Source organism: Salvelinus alpinus, chromosome 11 (genome assembly GCF_045679555.1).
Source record: "Salvelinus alpinus chromosome 11, SLU_Salpinus.1, whole genome shotgun sequence".
Lineage (NCBI taxonomy): Eukaryota > Metazoa > Chordata > Actinopteri > Salmoniformes > Salmonidae > Salvelinus > Salvelinus alpinus.
The window spans coordinates 28,616,159-28,637,627 of record NC_092096.1 but is presented as its reverse complement, the minus strand read 5'-3'; the positions used below and the strand labels follow the sequence as shown (position 1 = coordinate 28,637,627).

At 40.8% G+C, this 21,469-nt stretch overlaps 1 protein-coding gene across 1 annotated transcript; it reads left to right on the top strand.

The window, feature by feature from the left end:
- The first annotated feature begins 19 nt into the window (after window positions 1-19).
- On the top strand, window positions 20-18,478 carry LOC139533858 (zinc finger protein 271-like). The gene is made up of 9 exons (XM_071332298.1): window positions 20-1,929; window positions 2,619-2,821; window positions 11,504-11,596; window positions 11,704-11,799; window positions 12,075-12,185; window positions 12,383-12,503; window positions 12,611-13,181; window positions 16,397-16,467; window positions 16,563-18,478. Exons 1-9 carry the CDS (start codon window positions 1,917-1,919, stop codon window positions 17,912-17,914), a joined length of 2,631 nt encoding a protein of 876 aa, XP_071188399.1. The 5' UTR covers window positions 20-1,916; the 3' UTR covers window positions 17,915-18,478.
- Window positions 18,479-21,469: the final 2,991 nt, after the last annotated feature.

Below are 21,469 nucleotides of genomic sequence, written 5' to 3'. Positions count from 1 at the left end.
AAAGTCAGAAATAGCGATATAATTAATGCCTTACCTTTGAAGATCTTCTTCTGTTGGCACTCCAAAATGTCCCAGAAACATCACAAATGGTCCTTTTGTTCGATAATGTCCTTCTTTATGTCCCAAAAATGTCAATTTATTTGCCGCATTTGATTCAGAAATACACCAGTTTCAACTCGCCCAACATGCCTACAAAGTATCTAATAAGTTACCTGTAAACTTGGTCCAAACATTTCAAACAACGTTCCTAATCCAACCTCAGGTACCCTAAAACGTAAATAATCAATAAAATTTAAGACAGAATAAACTGTTTCTAATACCGGATAAAAACAACATAAAGCGTGCTCCAGTTTACGCGCACCAAAACAGTAGTCCACCTGGAGTGACACTTACATTGAATAGGACTACTTCTTAATTTCTCAAAAGAAAAAGATTGAACAATTTATAAAGACTGTTGACATCTATGGAAGCCATAGGAACTGCAGCCAGGTTCCTAATAATAAGGGTATAATATAATAAGGGTATCACAGGGTACCCAGGGTATCACATAGAAAACAACTGGAAAATCCTATGACCTCAATTTTTCCCCCCCTGGATGGTTTGTCCTTGGGGTTTCGCCTGCTATATCAGTTCTGTTATACTCACAGACATTATTTTAACAGTTATAGAAACTTTAGAGTGTTTTCTATCCAAATCGAACAATTATATGCATATCCTAGCTTCTGGGCCTGAGTAACAGGCAGTTTACTTTGGGCACGCTTTTCATCCGGAGGTGAAAATACTGCCCCCTACCCAAGAGAGGTTAATAAATAATGTAATAATAATTCAATAAACAATGTTACTTTTTCAAAGAAATGAAGCTTGTGGAAAGTACTGTTTCCTTGTTCTTGTTACTTGTATGTCATCTTCATGTTTATGGTACATTTGTATGAATATCCTTCAAAGTCTGTTTGTTTAGAAATAAATAAAAATACAAGCTAAATAACGAGTGATCATGCATGAATGACACCACCCTAGTTAGGTGGAAAAACAAGGTAAAACGGTGAACTGTCACTTTAAGAGTTTGTCTCCCAGACACATATTAACCCAGTTCTGGACTAAGTAGCATTTTCAATTGAGATTATTTGTGTGCACATTCTGGATCCTGAGTGTCTATAATATCATATACACAGTGGTGTTAGCCCAGTTAGCTATCCTATTTCTGTCTGACAGGTCAATGAATATGGAGTGTGTTTGGGCTTTGGGATAGGGCTTTTCCTCTGTGGCCTGTTTGATCTGCCCACACACACATACCTGTTCCTTGCTCTTTCCCTTACTTCTCTCCTCAGCCACAATCCTTCTTGTGTCACGTTTGGCAGGCCACCTTTTCCTTACTGGCTACTGCCCCATAGATGGGATGTGTTAATTAGGTCTGTCAGAAGGGGATCTTTAACGGCTGTGGCTGCTAAGGATCAGACTGAGAAGAAAGGACTGAATACTGTCAAAGAAAATCTAAGGCCTTTCTTCTGCCTGTATCTCATTTACAGTTGAATTAATTTGGTATTAATGAACTGATCATATTAGTTGTCAATTAATCAATCCATTATTTATTTAAATGGTATTCCATTCAATACACATGTTTATGTTTTTGTTAGTTACTTCCACCTCATAAAAAAAAGAAACAGCTTCATGAATGAATTAAAGTAAGTTACTTCATGATCAAAACACGTGCAGCGAAAAGGACTTTTATTTTGACAATTTTGTGGACGTTCCCACCCGGAAGTAGCTAAATACTCGAGGACACGTTTTTTTCCTTCTGTTTTGTTCATGCATTTTAGAACAACATCTAATAATAAAACTGCTGTTTTACAGCAGAATGCTGTAAACAGTTGTCAGCATTGATACAGTCATTTAGCAGACTTATAACACAGCAAAAGATGGATGCTATGGGTATGTAGCAAACAGCTTCCTGTAGCTAGCCTAGTTATATATGTCTTCAAACTTGCTGTAGCTATTTTAGCACACAGTTTATTTTTGTATGAGGGATTTATATGTCTATATGGCCCCAGCTAGCTAGCTTTGCAACCTGGTCTCAGAGCATGTCGTATTATTCTGTATGTAAATCAGTAACCTGCCGTTAACTATGATATGTTAAGTTTCGTATGGTATGTAATAATTTGTGGACGTCCATCAGCCATTTTGTATGATATGTAACGAAGTACAATATTACGTATTATATGTTACACATTTTCAAACGTACAATATGTTACGAATTTGCAAACGTAGGATATGTTACGAATTCTAGCTTGGTGGCTAACGTTAGGGTTAAGTTTAGGAGTTAGGTTAAAGGGTTTGGGGAAAGGTTAGCTAATATACTAAGTAATTGCAAAGTAGCTAAAAAGTAGTAAGTAGTTGAAAAGTTGATAAAATGCTAGTTGTCCTTAATGAGATTCGAATTAGCAACCTTTGGTTGCTAGACATTCGCAGTTCGGCACGAGACCGCCGTTAGACGAAGACTTGTTTCTGCGCGTGAGCTTAGCTATCTCCTACAAGCAAGATCAGGGATTTATTTTGGAGAAGCAGTTATCTTTATACTGTACTGTCTTTGATATTACTGTACATCCTTCTCTACACAATAGATTACCCCCTCCCTTTCTCCTCCCTGCGCCTTTTGGTTCCACCTCTACGGCTATTGTCTGCATTTATGTGGCAGGTAGCGCAACAGAGGGCCATCAAGCACTATGGAAAGTTAGAGGAGTTTGTGACGGTGGTTACACAAACTGTCCCAGAACTTATAACTGACAGACAGAGGACATTGCTTCTTCTGGCATTAAGGGCAAGGGTAAGTAAATTCTGAAACTTACCCTGGGTGTAGAAATGTGTTTAACAACGTGTCAGGTGCAGGGGCGAAAATCTGAGATCAACCTTGGAGGGGACAATTACATTAAATTTTCTCAAGAGCAATTCCTGAGGGGGACACCAAAAGTAGTGCTGTAACACATAGCATATGTTGTTAAATGTATATTGAGGAACCATAATTCCTACAACTGGATAATTGATAGGTACAGTAGTTAACTGAAGGGTTTTCCCAACTTGTTCAAATGTTTAAATCATTATAATTCTACTACTAATAATAGTTATAGCAGTGCTCCTTACCAGTCCAGTATGTATGCAGGTATTCGTACTTACAACCAGCAATATCAAGAAAGGTCAGTAGGTGACAATGGTACTGTACACTGTATGGGTGTAGTTTTCATAAATACAATGAACATGGCGTGATCACATCTAAAATAATCTCCATTGAGAACCATCACAAAGTTGGTCTCCGTATTGAATTGACCTTTTAATTTGACTTTTTCTGATACATTTATATAGTCATTAAATATGTGCACCTGGCCTGAGTTTACAATATCTTTGCAAGAACAAAAAGCTTAAAATAAGTACAGTTCTAAAAGCAAAATAACTACTTCAATGAAAAACCCAAATAAATCAAACAAAATATCCTTCAGTCAGTGTCTCAACTCTTCAAACAGCAGCTATGGACAAGTATGTCGCACAAAGTATGCAATTTTAAATAAAATAACATGAAATAAATCATTTGTAAGTGTACTGAAAACTACTAAACAAAAGAACAACTATCAATTACACCATGGGTTCTCAAACAGGGGTCCATGGACTAATTGCAAGGGGTCCGTGAAATAAAAAAGTGTAATGAATGTAGTCAGTACCACAAGGTTTCCAGTAAGTTTACATATAATATAGGGGGGGTGGAGGTCCCTGAGGACCGCTCAAAACCTTGCCTGCCTTGCCTCAAAATATGCAGGGGTTCCAGTACCCCAAAAAGGTTGAGAACCACTGCTATACACACTACTGAACAAAAGAACCGAGCATATGTTTGCGGGTTTCCTCAACAACACATCAGTTGGCACTTTCGCAATGCCCTCGCCTGTTGTCTCCGACACCCTGTATAGCCCAATAAACTCCTTGTGAGGGACATGGTCATGGTCAACATAACGCAGACAGACATTCTCCTGTTCAGCACCAGAGACATCTTGAGTACCATCAACAATTAATGAAAATTGTACAATCGGAAGAGACCTAATCTCAGCTGCAATGCCTCGAATGACTATTGGCCATGATGTTCAGAATTTCATTCTGTGCTTTGGGGCCTGTGTACATTGTGGTACGCTCTGTTAACCACTTCAGTAAAATGGGATCATCCTCTTCTGCCCTAAGTTTCAAAATCTGGTATAAATTCCCACTGTCATCCGTGTGGCCTCTAAAGGCTTGTCCCTGTCTTACTACATGCCGCACCGAACTAACAATTTTCATCAAGCAATGCCTTGCGTCATCCTGCTGTTTACCCCACGCGCTGGACATAACTGGACACTGATTGGATTTAGCTGGTGTGCTGTTACAATTACAAAGTGGCGGTGGGTTTGGCAATTTTGATGTGCTGTGAATTTTTCAATGGCTTTTCTCCAGTTCCTAAATCCTGCACTAATGAAGGCAGCATCAGCTCTTTGGCCAAAAGATGGCTGGCTTGAAAACCCTTGGCTACAGTGAAAACACAACACTCCTTTTATTGATGGATTATAATGTAGCCAGGGGAAATCGCGAAACCATCTCTCTTGAAACGTCAACACTCTGTTGGCAAGAGTTTGCGGTTCTATAAATTGTGGGTGTGGCTGATATGGTTTTGTGCCATCACTGTGGTAACTGGACAATGCTGTGCCACTGTCCCCTATACTGGTGCTGCTGGCAACAAGGGTGACACTTGGTCCTGCCGTGGCTGTGACACTGTCCTCTGAAGTCTCTCTCCCTGGCTCTTTCCCTTTCACTACCCTAACTGACTCAGTCTGTCTCCTAGAAAATAAATAAGGTGTTTGCCGTACTCCTAACTACCGGTACCCAAAACTACACAATTAATCACAACAGCAATACCATTGCCGTAAACAAATCTTAGTTTAGTCACCAGTTTAAGTTGAGAGTGGGGGTATCCATGGCATTTTCCAATTATGTCCCTATTTTACAAGTCAAAAAAATTGAGAACCTTTCATAATGTTGCCAAACAAAGACTCAACAAACTTACCTGAGACTCCCTGTCTGCCAGTCTGTCCCTGCATATCTGTCCCCAGCTCTGCTGTCTGTGTGCCATCTGTTGCCTGCTCTGCCTAATGACATCATTGTGAAACATTTCCATTAGCATTTCACTTCTTTCTTATGAACATTTTATCAACTAGTCTTTGAGATATTAGGATACTAGAGTTCTTACTATGCGTTTTGGTGTACTGACAAATACTCTTGATGTCCGTCTTCTTCTAAATGTTCGCCATTTTTCTACCTGGCTGGCTGGCTGGCCTAGCTGCACACACACACATTTACACAACACATGCTGCAACCTTTTGTAATTTAAATAGTTTGTTTCATATTGGCTGGCTTCCAACAATAGCTGAATTTGTAAAGCTAGCGAGCACCAATTCCGTTTCTGTGTGTTTGCTATAATCTTTGCTACCTGGTTAAATAAAGGTTAAATAAAATAAAATAAAAAAAGTTCACTAGCGACAATTTATCTTTTGCAACGAGACCATTATATATATTTAAGACAATGGTAGAAGAGAGTGTAGTTCTGTTCTGTTCAGTTTGGACTTCAGTTTATCGCTAACCTTATAACAGGGACGTCGAAACACTACAGCTGCATGCTGATCTTGGAATAAACTGATGATAGCAAAGATTCCATCTTTGACGACGCCACATAAATGGAATAGGTACTAGCTAGCTTGATAGTTAATGTTTGCTTTAGTTTGCGCGCTAGCTCTGCAAATTCAGCTAGTGTGTGAACCCTGCCAACATAAAAATAAATAAATAACATTGCTATGGACCTGCTATGGATTGACTGGATTAACTTCAAGTCAGTTACGTACATGTCCCTTTCGGACAGTAGTTACGAACCCTCTATTACCTTGCCAGCTAAAGAACTGGCAGTGGATCAAACCATTGTGAGGCAAAGGGCGGGGGGGGTCGCAATCTTTTGAAACTTAAACGCGCTATTAAGTGTCTATAATCAGCACAAGTGCTTTCATTGCGTATTATTAATATTATTGAAATTACATAGTTATGTTTACAGTGATATATTGGGGGGGACAAATCATATTTTTCCCAAGATGGGGGGGTCGTGTCCCCCCCGTCCCCCCTGGGATTTCCGCCTATGCTCAGGTGTATGAAGGGCTGCGTCTAGCCCAAGATGCACTCTTAAGGAGCCTACCGTTACTCCTTAAGGTCCAAGGACCTTATGTTATTTTCAGAGGTAGATTGGCTCTGGCAGCCAAACCAGCCAAATACTCCCATCTAAACGTGAATCGATTTCAATTGTTACGTGATACGGTTCTAGAAACAAAAAACCCTCTACTTTCATATCACATCAAAATAATTTCACAAATGCAAAAATGTTCACTTACTGTACACTGTTTTAACCGGCTTTATCACAGTTGCAGCAAACAGTATTTTTCAGTGACAACACGATTCTGCCGGCCTTCTTCGGTTACACACAGGTATGCTATATAGATAATTAGCGCAACTGGTCCCTCTGTCTTCCGTAAACATGCGCTGTAACGAGATATGGCCGTGTGGGAACCATAATTATCCCTAGAAAGGTGTGTATCGATTAAACTTTTTAAAAGTTATTATTTCTTGCTAATATGAAAGAAGGTCCTTATGTTTCCAAAACCGTACCGCAAGCGATGCGTGTTAATGTTCAGATTGAGCATAGGGGCTCTTAACAAAACTCTGTACAGAAGACGCCTTCATCCAATGACTCTTATGTGTAATGTACTAAAAGTTAAATTAATAAAGGTTAAATAAATAAAAAATAATGGAGCTGAGAGTCATGATCAAGGGCTAGGCCATGTAGACATGACAGTTAATGCAGTTTTTGTATTCTGATCATGCAATTCCGAACACATCATGCGTCTACACCTACATTTAAATGTGTTCCGATTCCCTTTTCCTGCGCTATATTCAAATGCCAGTATGCATTCTGCAAACGGTGGAATAAGCCAAATATGATAACACGACAACACCTTGATGGCAGTAGCTAACCTCTGTAGCTAGCCAGCAAGCAAAGTTAAAGGGGTTGCAAATAACTCTAGCTAAAAAAAGTGCATTCTTTTTCAAAATATTAGCTAGCTGGCTAGCAATTATGAGGCCAGCCAACACGTTCCCCACATCAGATCAGCTCTGCAAAAGATCTGTGAAAAGATCTGATGTGATTGATCAAAAGACCAATTTGTGAAAAAATATCAGAATTGGTCTGTCTGTGTAAAAACAGCTTTTACCTATATTTTCAATGCTTTTTATTATTACATTTTATATATATATTTTTTTTTAATTATTAAAAAAAAATATATATTATTAATTAAACAGTAACATGCAAAACACAAACAGAACAGCCAGAGGGATTCCACAAAGAAATAAGAGAAGAAAAAAATATAATAATACAAATCCACATTATATCAATTCAAATACAGACATGTAGCGAATACATTTTTTAGACATTTTGTTTTGTATACGTTTTAATGACTAAATAGTTTTCCAAATCAGATAAAAAAATTAAGAAAAGGGGATTTTTCTTCATAAATTATTTGTGTATGAAACATTTTCCTAATAAAATTGAGATTTATGACATACTCAAGTTAAATTATGGAATCAGTATAGTAAAATAATGTCAAACCTAGATATTTCAATTGTTGTATGCATTTTGTTGCCAAGATATATAGTTTTACATCAGTCCAGAACACTTCACTATGTGAACAATGACAGAATAAGTGTTCAATAGATTCAGTTTCTAGTTCACAAAAACTGCATTCACTGGTAACATCAGGTATATATTTAGAAATCAAGCTATTACACGGATAGAATCTATGGATAATCTTAAAGGAGATCTCCTTTACTTTATTGGTCACCATAAATTTGTGTGGAGTGAGCCAAGCATGGCGCCAGTTTACATCAAACGATGAAGCCCAACAAAATATCGCAGAGGGAATAGACTTCCTGTAGAAAATATCCCTTAATAAACGATTGTTGAATTTCTTATCTAGTAAACCTATGCCATTCACCTGGATATCGCTTACAATAGATATTCCAAAATATGCATTATTCTGAAGTAAATATTTTATCCCACTAGGTATAGCTTTTATAACAGTGTCATATTCTTTGCTTGAAACCCCAAAGTTGTATCTTTCCATAAATTCTCTCAGCGTACATAGATTCCCACAATACTAACTAATTAGCTGACAAGGACAATGTTTTTCGAGAACCAGTTACAGTAAAATAACATCTTGTTTCTATGTAATATCGACCCATTATTCCATATAAAACATTTATGAGGTGAAAAGTTTATACAGCAAAGCCCAGCACATTAAAGCCTGCTTGTGAAAAGCCGCCAATTTTACTGGAAGTTTACCCACAATATATGGACATTGTAGTAAAAACTAAGCGCTCCGAGCTTCAGAAAAACAAAATGAGGTATAATATTCCAGAAACTGAGGATTTTTTATGTACCAGTTGACTTTTGATATCTGATTGAAGTGAGTGAAGTCTAAGACATTTAGACGGCCATCACAAACCCTGTTGGTGATAACACCTCTTTTTATTTTATGTGGCTTGTTTTTCCATATGAAGTTGTACAAAAGCCTATCTAAGGTACAGCAAGTGGATTTGGGAATGTCAATAGATGGAAAAAGATAGCCCCTCAGCTTTGGATAAAAGCACGCTTCCTTGAAGACTTAAATTCTTCCCTAACCATGAGGATATTTTTTGTTGTTGACAGATTCAGTTAGTGTTCAAATTTAAGATCATTCACAGCCTTAACATTTTTGGTGATCTTTACACCGAGGTAGGTTACAGTATCTTTTTCAGAGATGTTACAATCTGCTAGATTGACAGCTCCTTTCAGAACAAACATCTCACATTTGGAAAGATTAAATACCAAACCTGAGATTTTGGAGAACTGCTTCACAATATCCAATGCTAATCTAGCTTGTTACACATTTTTCAAAAAAAGTGATGTGTCATCTGCCAGTTGGGATATCTTGATCTCTCTGGCCTGGAATCGAATGCCTTCAAATTGACTTTGATGAACTAATGAGCATAAGATGTGAGATACTAACAAAAATTAAAAAGGTGAGATTGGACAACCTTGTCATATTCCTTTGTAAATGTTAAACCTTGAGGATGTTCCATGACAGAGTTTGATACAGCTATTGCCACCATTATATAGAGTTCTAATAGCATCAACAAAAAAATGACCAAACTTCAAATGCTTAAGATAATCAAAGATAAAATTGTGATTTACGGCATCAAATGCTTTCTGAAGATCCAAAAATAACAGGGAAGTCATCCAATAGATTAAAATACTCAACCAAGTCTAACACCAGCCTCAGATTATTAGATATATGGCGCACTTTCATAAACCCTGATTGACATTCATCAATCAGATCATTCAAGCAAGACTTTAACCTTTTCGCAAAGATTACGGCTATAATTTTGTAGTCTTTATTTAGGAGTGTGATTGGATGCCAATTATCAATATTTAAGAGATCCTTGTGTGGTGTAGGTATAATAGTAATAACCCCTTGCTTCAGAGAGGCAGGGAGTTCTCCCTTCTTTATAGCCTCCTTAAAGGTTTCAAGTAAAAATTGTGCTGTTGAGAGGGATAAAAGTTAAGGTTACTCAGAGCAAGCTAAAATCTCATCGGCACTCGCCGCCATCGTCCTGGAACCTCTTATATTTTCAATGCGATCTTCGTGTTCTCATAGCAAAGTCACATGTACAGTTGAAGTCGGAAGTTTACATACACCTTAGCCAAATACATTTAAACTCAGTTTTTCACAATTCCTAAAATATTTAATCCTAGTAATAATTCCCTGTCTTAGGTCAGTTAGGATAACCACTTTATTTTAAGAATGTGAAATGTCAGAATAATAGTAGAGATAATGATTTATTTCAGCTTTTATTTCTTTCATCACATTCCCAGTTGGTCAGATGTTTACATACACTCAATTAGTATTTGGTAGAATTGCCTTTACATTTTTTAACTTAGGTCAAATGTTTCGGGTAGCCTTCAACAAGATTTCCACAATAAGTTGGGTGAATTTTGACCCATTCCTCCCGACAGAGCTGGTGTAACTGGGTCAGGTTTGTAGGCCTCCTTGCCCGCACACGCCTTTTCAGTTCTGCCAACAAATTTTCTATAGGATTGAGATCATGGCTTTGTGATTGCCACTCCAATAGCTTGACTTTGTTGTCCTTAAGCCATTTTGCCACAACTTTGGAAGTATGCTTGGGGTCATTGTCCATTTGGAAGACCCATTTGCGACCAAGCTTTAACTTCCTGACTGATGTCTTGAGATGTGGCTTCAATATATCCACATCATTTTTCATCCACATCATTTTTCATCCTCATGATGCCATCTATTTTGTGAAGTGCACCAGTCCCTCCTGCAGCAAAGCACCCCCACAACACGATGCTGCCACCCCCGTGCTTCACGGTTGGGATGGTGTTCTTCGGCTTGCAAGCGTCCCAATTTTCCCTCCAAACATAATGATGGTCATTATGGCCAAACAGGTCTATTTTTGTTTCATCAGACCAGAGGACATTTCTCCAAAAAGTACGATCTTTCTCCCCATGCGCAGTTGCAAACCATAGTCTGTTTTTTTATGGCGGTTTTGGAGCAATGGCTTTTTCCTTGCTGAGCGGCCTTTCAAGTTATGTCGATATAGGACTTGTTCTACTGTAGATACAGATAATTTTGTACCTGTTTCCTCCAGCACCTTCACAAGGTCCTTTGCTGTTGTTCTGGGATTGATTTGCATTTTTCACACCAAAGTACGTTAATCTCTAGGAGACAGAACGCGTCTCCTTCCTGAGCGGTATGACGGCTGCGTGGTCCCATGGTGTTTATACTTGCGTACTATTGTTTGTACAGATGAATGTGGTACCTTCAGGCATTTGGAAATTGCTCCCAAGGACTTGTGGAGGTCTACAATTGTTTTTCTGAGGTCTTGGCTGATTTCTTTTGATTTTCCCATGATGTCAAGCAACGAGGCACAGCGTTTGAAGGTAGGCCTTGAAGTACATCCACAGGTACACGTCCAATTGACTCAAATTATGTCAATTAGCCTATCAGAAGCTTCTAAAGCCATGACATCATTTTCTGGAATTTTCCAAGCTGTTTAAAGGCACAGTCAATTTAGTGTATGTAAACTTCTGACCCACTGGAATTGTGATACAGTGAGTTATAATTGAAATAATTTGCCTGTTAACAATTGTTGGAAAAATTACTTTTGTCATGCACAAAGTAGATGTCCTAACCGACTTGCCAAAATTATAGTTTGTTAACAAGAAATTTGTGGAGTTGTTGAAAAACGAGTTTTAAGGACTCCAACCTAAGTGTATGTAAACTTCCAACTTAAACTGTAAGTGTCAAGTGTAGACACGGCCATGGATACAGTTAATATTTTTCAGGTAACTCTTCAGCTGTTTCAAGGTGAGCATCCAGAGGACCTCAACAAAATTAAGATCCATCTTGACAGATTCTCATCCTGTGGTCTGTCACAGGTGAGTTGGTATGGTATGTTCTTGCACTTTTCTGTATATAGGGTAAAATGTATCACATTTTCTGGTTGCCCTGCTTTTTGTATCATTGTGTTGGGTTTATGTTACAGAATAATGATGCACAGATGGATGCGTTGGAAGCAAACTTCCTCAAGCTCACCAAAAACCTTCTCGAAGACCCAGTCGAGAGGATCCAATTCTTCAAGGTATGGAACTGTTTATTCCCAGCTGGCTTAAATCTTAATTGTGAATAACAACATTTCGTCACTGAATAGCAGACATTATTAACCAGTTGAATTATCAAAAAAAGTTTATAGTTTATAGTTAATTATAGTTAACGAATGGTCAGTCTGCCCTTCTGCTATAGCAACTGTGCCAAGGGCAGCAACATCAATATTATCTATCCTTGGTTTGCAGACGTACTTGTCTGTCATACAAATTGTGGGACTCCTTTCACTTGCTCTCTCTATCTCCCTCTCAGGCAGATTTCCCTGTGGTGTATGGCTGTGATTTTGACAGAGCTTTGCAGGCACTCGTTTGTCAGTTCCTCTCCAGACTAGAAGATCTGCTACCAGTGCCAGACCTTAAGCAGGTAGAGAGAAAACCAAGGGAGATGTAAATATCACTGATATTCAATGCAGTCTTTATGAGCTCCATTTTGGCTCTATGTTTGTCGTTATATCATCATCTTTAAAATGTTGCATTTAACACATTGAGAGTGATGTTTGAGATATAAATGGATTTCTATGCTTTTGTTACACTCTCATTTTCGGTGTACTGTCTTCATAGACTGCATCTTGGCTCAGCGCTGTGCCCTCTGCCTCGGATGAGTGTCTGCAGTCTCTTTCTCACACAGAGGACCTGCAATACCTGCTTCAGCACCACGCATGCTGTGGAAAGTTAGACAAACGTGATAATCTAAGCTCCTTTATCACAAGAAACACATTGTGACAGGCCACTAACTTTTCTGACATACTGACTTAAAACTTTACTGTCCTCTACCCTTGTGTCTGTCAGCATTTCCCTCCTCGGCAGAAGACTGCATCGTCGCTTCACTGTCCCTTCCTACCACAGTGGGAGTGGCATTTGCCTTTGACAGAAAATTAGATGTCTTGCCTAACTTGGAAGGCTCTACCCATGTAAGCAGAGAGATGGAGACTTTGTCAGACAGCAGAGATTATCAACAGGCAGAGTCAAGAGCACGTTTAGATGGAAACCAGAACAGTAAAGAAGACAGAGTGTCTACCATGGGTAGTGATGATGATGAATTCACAGAGAGAGGTGTGGAAGAGGAGAATGAAAACATAAGTGCTGTGGGAAGGGTTATTACCGAACCAAAGGACCAGAGGAGATGTGAAGGGGCTGTTGGGGACCTGTATGCTGCTGGAGAACCAGACCTCGCAGCCAACTCTCCAATGGTCTCCAGTGTGGCTCAAAAACCCTCAATATTTCCTGCCCGACTTCCACTCAAAAGTAAAGGGGACTACAGAGTCAATTCCTCCAAGAGATCTAGAAAGAGCCCAGAAGGGAGGATGGCTGAGTCCAGTGTGAACTCTAATACACCTCTGCTTGAATACTCACAGGAAACGTAAGAGCAAAGTGTGTTGGAATTGTGCTTGTGAATTAGGTTTTTATTTGATTTATTTATTTTTATTTCACTTTTATTTAACCAGGTAGGCCAATTGAGAATAAGTTCTCATTTACAACTGCGACCTGGCCAAGATAAAGCATAGCAGTGCGACAAAAACAACAACACAGAGTTACACATGAACAAACGTACAGTCAATAACACAAAAGAAAAATAGAAAGATCTATGTACAGTGTGTGCAAATGTAGAAGAGTAGGGAGGTAGGCAATAAATTGGCCCTAGAGGCAAAAATAATTACAATTTAGCATTAATACTGGAGTGATTGATGTGCAAGTAGAGATACTGGGGTGCAAGAGGGTAAGTAATAATATGGGGATGAGGTAGTCAGGTGTGCTATTTACAGATTGGCTGTGTACAGGTACAGTGATCGGTAAGCTGCTCTGACAGCTGATGCTTAAAGTTCGAGAGGGAGATATAGGACTCCAGCTGCAGAGATATTTGCAATTCGTTCCAGTCATTGGCAGCAGAGAACTGGAAGGAAAGGCGGCCAAAGGAAGTGTTGGGGATGACCAGTGCAATATACCTGCTGGAGCGCGTGCTACGGGTGGATGTTGCTATGGTGATCAGTGAGATGAGATAAGGTGGGGCTTTACCTAGCAAAGACTTATAGATGACCTGGAGCCAGTGGGTTTGGCGACGGATATGTAGTAAGGGCCAGCCAACGAGAGCATAGAGGTTGCAGTGGTGGGTAAGAAATGGGGCTTTGGTGATAAAACGGATGGCACTGTGATAGCAAACTGGATGTAGTCTGAGTAGAGTGTTGGGGGCTATTTTGTAAATGACATCGCCGAAGTCAAGGATCGGTAGGATAGTCAGTTTTACGAGGGTATGTTTGGCGGCATGAGTGAAGGAGGCTTTGTTTGCGAAATAGGAAGCCGATTCTAGATTTAATTTTGGATTGGAGATGCTTAAAGTAAGTCTGGAAGGAGAGTTTACAGTCTAACCAGACAACTAGGTATTTGTAGCTGTCCACATTTTTTAGGTCAGAACCGTCCAGAGTAGTGATGCTAGTCGGGCGGGAGGGTGCGGGCAGCAATCGGTTGAAGAGCATGCACTTAGTTTTACTATCATTTAAAAGCAATTAGAGGCCACGGAAGGAGTTTTGTATGGTGTTGAAGCTCGTTTGGAGGTTTGTTAGCACAGTGTCCAAAGAAGGGCCAGATGTACACAGAATGGTGTTGTCTGCATAGAGGTGGATCAGAGAATCACCAGCAGCAAGAGCGACATCATTGATGTATATAGAGAAGAGAGTCGGCCTGAGAATTGAACCCTGTGGCACCCCCATAGAGACTGCCAGAGGTCCGGAAAACATGCCCTCCGATTTGACACACTGAACTCTATCTGAGAAGTAGTTGGTGAACCAGGCGAGGCAGTCATTTGAGAAGCCAAGGCTATTGAGTCTGCCGATAAGAATGTGGTGATTGACAGAGTCGAAAGCCTTGGCCAGGTCGATGAAGACGGCTGCACAGTACTGTCTTTTATCGATGGGGGTTATGATATCGTTTAGGACCTTGAGCGTGGCTGAGGTGCACCCATGGCCAGCTCAGAAACTAGATTGCATAGTGGAGAAGGTATGGTGGGATTCGAAATGGTGGGTGATCTGTTTATTAACTTTGCTTTCGAAGGTTTTCGAAAGGCAGGGCAGGATGGATATAGGTCTATAACATTTTGGGTCTAAGGTGTCTCTACCTATGAAGAGGGGGATGACCGCGGCAGCTTTCCAATCTTTGGGGATCTCAGACGATATGAAAGAGAGGTTGAATAGGCTAGTAATAGGGGTTGCAACCCATTTGTGCGGTTGATTTTAGAAAGAGAGGTTCCCGATTGTCTAGCCCAGCTGATTTGTAGGGATCCAGATTTTGCAGCTCTTTCAGAACATCAGCTGTTTGGATTTGGGTGATGGAGAAGTGGGGGCGGGGGGGGGGGGGTTGGGCGAGTTGCTGCAGGGGGTGCTGAGGTGTTGGCCGGGGTAGGGGTAGCCAGGTGGAAAGCACGGCCAGCCGTGAAAAGATGCTTATTGAAATTATCGATTATCGTAGATTTATCGGTGGTGACAGTGTTTCCTATCCTCAGTGCAGTGGGCAGCTGGGAGGAGGTGCTCTTATTCTCCATGGACTTTAGTGTCCCAAAACTTTTGTGAATTAGTGCTACAGGAACACATTTCTGTTTGAAAAAGCTAGCCTTAGGAAAGCTAACTGACTGAGTATATTGGTTCCTGACTTCCCTGAACAGTTGCATATCGCGGGGGCTATTCGATGCTAATGCAGAAAGCCACAGGATGTTTTTGTGCTGGTCAAGGGCAGTCAAGTCTGGGGTGAACCAAGGGCTATATCTGTTCTTAGTTCTACATGTTTTGAATGGTGCATGCTTATTTAAGATGGAGAGGAAATTACTTTTGACGAGCAACCAGGCATCCTCTACTGACGGGATGAGGTCAATATCCTTCCAGGATACCCGGGCCAGATCGGTTAGAAAGGCCTGCTCGCTGAAGTGTTCTAGGGAGCGTTTGACAGTGATGAGGGGTGGTCATTTGACCGCGGACCCATTGCGCACGTAGGCAATGAAGCAGTGATCGCTGAGATTCTGGTTGAAGACAGCAGAGATGTATTTAGAGGGCAAGTTGGTCAGGATGATATCTAAGAGGGTGCCCCTGGTTACAGATTTTGGGTTGTACCTGGTAGGTTCCTTGATAATTTGTGTGAGATTGAGGGCATCTAGCTTAGATTGTAGGACGGCCGGGGTGTTAAGCAAGTCCTAGTTTAGGTCACCTAACAGTTCGAATTCTGAAGATAGATGGGGGGCGATCAATTCACATATGGTGTCCAGGGCACAGCTGGGGGCTGAAGGTGGTCTATAACAAGCGGCAACGGTGAGAGACTTGTTTCTGAAAACGTGGATTTTTAAAAGAAGAAGCTCGAATTGTTTGGGCACAGACCTGGATTGTATGATAGAACTCTGCAGGCTATCTCTGCAGTAGATTGCAACTCCACCCCCTTTGGCAGTTCTATCTTGTCGGAAAATGTTATAGTTAGGTTTGTTTGACATACACCACCAACACCATGCATCTTTACATTTGAATCCATTATATTAAACTACTGTTATCTACTACTGTGGTGCATTAGTATTTAACTGAACATGCGCTGTGGATCCTCCAGTAACAGGAGTGCTGCTGAAGAATCAAGACCATTTTCTCCAGACCATGATGACACAGAAGAGGAAAACAACGGTAAGACTTTTGAAACTTACTTATAAACGGGGCCCCAAGGATTCCATAGTTGTGCAAAGACAATTGCATTTATTTTCTTACTTTATTCTCCACAGAACCTGCTTCAAGGGAGTCTTCTCGGCTGTCTAGCTGCGCTCAACCACCACCTGGTGACGTATCACCATCCTTGGGGACCCTTTCCAAAGCATTGTCCACTGCACGGCGTATTGCCAACAAGTGCTCCCAGTGTGGAAGGTGTTTTATCTATCCATCTCAACTGGTTCAGCATCAGCGAATTCACACTGGAGATCGACCCTACAAATGCACCCAGTGCGGAAAGACTTTCAGTAATTCAACTGGGCTTTCAAAACACCACCAAAAACACTGTCTAGACGCGACCTTCGATTGCCCCAAGTGCGGAGAGAGTTTCAGATCTCTCCGCCAGCGGTTCAAACACCTATCTACTCACAAGTCCCTCAAATGTCTGTTGTGTGGAAAGAGTTGCCAGACGACTTCTGATTTGCGAAAGCACCAGCAAACTCATAGTGTGACGCCGTCGTTCAACTGCTCTTTCTGTGAAAAACGTTTCAAGTTCCTGTCGAGCCTAACCAGGCACAACAGGACCCATTCAGTGGAGGGGGGGTATGCTTGTTCCAAGTGTGGGAAAACATTTGGATCTTTAAGTGAACGGCTCCAACATAAGAGGACACATAGGGCACAGCTCAACTGTATGGAGTGCGGACGGAGTTGCAGTTCCCGCTCCGAACTAAAGAGTCACCAGCAAACTCACTCTCGTGAACCTCTCTTCAACTGTCGACACTGTGAAGACAAATTCTTTGGGTCAGTTGAGCTGAAGATCCACCAAAAAACTCATGCAGTGGACAAACCCCATCAGTGTGATGCGTGTGGAAAGTGCTTTGGCGCCTTAGCCACCCTTGTACTCCACCAACGGACACACACAGGGGAGAAACCCCACACATGTCCTCGCTGTAATAAGCAGTATATCTCCAAAAGTCAGCTGACATCACACATGCGGACTCACACGGGCGAGCGTCCATACAGCTGCTCTTACTGTGGGAAGTGTTTCTCTCAGTTGGCTAATCTTACTGTGCACACAAGGATTCACACGGGGGAGAGACCTCACATCTGCTCTCAGTGCAAGAAATGGTTTTGCTCAGTCAGTGACCTGCAGAAGCATGAGCGCTCTCACACCCAAGAGAAACCTTACAGGTGCACAGTTTGTGGAAAGGCCTTCACAGTGTCAAGTCATTTGACGGTTCACATACGCAGTCACACAGGAGAGCGCCCCTACACCTGCCCTGAGTGTGGAAAGCGTTTTGCGCAGAGCTCTGTCTTAACTAAACATCAATTCACCCATACGGGAGAGAGGCCATACCCATGTCATCACTGTGTAAAAAGTTACACCCGTCTCACACACTTGAAGAGACACCTACAAACACACACTTGAGGAAGTCCGGTGTGTTTTCCTGTTTTGGTTTCATTCTGAAAAGCGTTACCATGGATTGCTCTTTCACTGTCTGTCAATTTGTTATGCTGAATAACGTCAATGTATAACTGAAAACCATGCTCACCATGCCTTTTTCTCAAACTGTAGTTTGTGTACATTACTGCCAACATGGATGGAAAATAAACAAGAAACATTTCAAAATATAAAATAACCTCTTTCAAGTTACAGTATGTGTCATATAAATTAGGCATTTTATGATACTTTCTAGCTTGGGCCTGCTTCTCTCTGGAAGTTTGTGGTTTGAGTCATTTTATTTTGAATGTAACAAATGTCAGCATAAAAACCAATACAAAAACTGAGAAGACAATATTTGAACTTTGAAATACAACTGTATTTTTTTTCTTTCTTCTATGCAAATGAAAACTGTTACAGTAGGCTTAATTTATTATATTCTACCTTACCTATTCTATATATAATAAGCATTTGGCTTAATTAAAAATAATACACAAACAGGTGTGTACGTAAATGTAAATATTGTTTATTAAACTTTTATATATTACCGTTTATAGATTATAATTTGAACACTTAAACTGCTACAAATGTCATCTACATTTCCACATGGAGGTAGTAGGTACTTTAGCAATTACGAGTGTTTTGTATTGTTATACGTAAACTTGTATTCAGGTGTGTGAGGTGTAATTATGGCTTATGGTCATGTGTATGCAGGGCCACTTTCAGTTGCCAAACTTTGCAGTGTGCGGGTTTCTTTTTTCTAATTTTATTCAACTGTTACCATGCACCCACAAAAAAAGTTAGCTCAGATGGGCGAGTGCCTTTTGAATTTTAAAACTTTGCATATAGAAATAGAGCCGACATGATTCCTTGTCAGAGCGGCATGTTTGTTTTACATTACGTATTTATATCTGAACGTTCCAAAACTAACTTGTGACCTACTGAACGTGACCCTAGTATGTGAGGTAGTTGTGTCATGGTGACGGGCCAATGCCCATATATGGAGTTCCTGCTGCAAAGGCTGAGATGACACAGACAGCCCAATTCTGATACGTTTTCCACTAACTGGTATTTTGACCAATCCGATCAGCTCTGAAAAAGATCTGATGTGATTGGTCAAAAGACCAGTTAGTGGAAAAAATAGCCAAATATTAATATCAAATCAAATACAAATACAACATGTGTAGGTAGACCTTACAGTGAAATGCTTACTTATGAGCCCCTAATCAACAATGCAGTAAAAATAAATAAGTACGAATAAGAATAAAAAATAAAATGAACAAGTAATTAAAGAGCAGTAGTAAAATAACAATAGCGAGAATATATACAGGGGGGTACCGGTACAGAGTCAATGTGCGGGGGCACCAGTTAATTGAGGTAATATATACACATGTGGGTAGAGTTAAAGTGACTATGCATAGATGATAACAGAGAGTAGCTGCTGTGTAAAAGAGGGGGAAGGTGGCGGCAATGCAAATAGTCTGGGTAGCCATTTAATTAGGTTCAGGAGTCTTATGGCTTGGGGGTAGAATCTGTTTAGAAGCATCTTGGACCTAGACTTTGCGCTCCGGTACAGCTTGCTGTGCGGTAGCAGAGAGAACAGTCTATGACTAGGGTGGCTGGAGTCTTTGACAATTTTTAGGGCCTTCCTCTGACACCACCTGGTATAGAGGTCCTGGATGGCAGGGAGCTCGGCCCCAGTGATGTAGTTGCCATACCAGGCAGTGATGCAACCAGTCAGGATGCTCTCGATGGCACAGCTGTAGAACCTTTTGAGGATCTGAGGACCCATGCCAAATCTTTTCAGTCTCCTGAGGGTGAATAGGTTTTGTCGTGCCCTCTTCACGATTGTCTTGGTGTGCTTGGACCATGTTAGTTTGTTGGTGATGTGGACACCAAGGAACTTGAAACTCTCAATCTGCTCCACTGCAGCCCCGTCGATGAGAATGGGGCGTGCTCGGTCCTCTTTTTCCTGTAGTCCACAATCATCTCCTTTGTCTTGATCACGTTGAGGGAGAGGTTGTTGTCCTGGCACCACACGGCCAGGTCTCTGACCTCCCTATAGGCTGTCTCGTCGTTGTCGGTGATCAGGCCTACCACTGTTGTGTCATCGGGAAACTTAATGGTGTTGGAGTCATGATTGAACAGGGAGTACAGGAGTGGACTGAGCACACACCCCCGAGGGGCCCCTGTGCTGAGGATCAGCGTGGCAGGTGTGTTGTTACCTACCCTTACCACTTGGGGGCAGCCCGTCAGGAAATCCAGGATCCAGTTGCAGAGAGAGGTGTTTAGTCCCAGGGTCCTTAGCTTATTGATGAGCTTTGAGGGCACTATGGTGTTGAACACTGAGCTGTAGTCAATGAATAGCATTCTCACATAGGTGTTCCTTTTGTTCAGGTGGGAAAGGGCAGTGTGGAGTGCAATAGAGATTGCATCATCTGTGGATCTGTTGGGGCGGTATGCAAATTAGAGTGGGTCTATGGCTTCTGGGATAATGGTGTTAATGTGAGCAATGACCAGCCTTTCAAAGCACTTCATGGCTACAGACGTGAGTGCTACGGGTCGGTAGTCATTTAGGCACGTTACCTTCGTGTTCTTGGGCACAGGCACTATGGTGGTCTGCTTAAACCATGTTGGTATTACAGACTCGGACAGGGAGAGGTTGAAAATGTCAGTGAAGACACTTGTTGTGTTGTGCACATGGCCAGTCCGTGGTGAGTAATTGCAGTCCTGATGTCCAGAAGTTATTTTCAGTCATAAGAGACGGTAGCGGCAACATTATGTACACAATAAGTAAAAATTTAAGTTACAAAAAACGTAAATAAACGAACAAAAAAACACAATCGGTTGGGGACATGTAAAATTTCTATGCCTTATTATTAAAATGCCTGCCAAACGGCCAAATTCCCCATTGACTGTGGATTGAAAGTGTCTGATTGCTTGTGAATGTCCTCCCAAGCCCACTTTATCATGTTTGATTGAGATATCTAGAAAATATTGTTTTTGTAGGCTCTGATGATATCTGATTGGATTTTTGTTATTTTGTTTGTGGGTCATTACCAGTATGTCAGCCCTGGGCCCAGTTTTTAAAAAATCTATATGGATTTCATAGAAATATAATGGTCAAAACGGGGGTCCCCATCCAAGTCAATGATTAGTCCGTTCTATTCATTATATTTCTATGCATTTCAACCTATAGAATAGATAACATTTGAAAAACTGTGTTCTGTTGATTCAGAACTGTAATTGTTAGTGAAAACAGATTTGATATAATACACAACCAACTCTTACAGTGCAACTGCAAAGGTATTCAAGTCTGCAAGTTTTTATTTTTATCATATGACCAGGTAAGCTTTCTGAAGGTTAGAAAATGCCCCCACCACTTTGTGTATATTGTTTCATTTGCATCAATCACATCAATGAGACCATTTGCAAGATTGACACATAGCAAAGAACGTCAGGAATAACAAACATTCTGTAGCAGAGTAGCAATGCATCTCATACCTTTACCTTTCTGGGTGTTCAATACAATCACCAGCATTA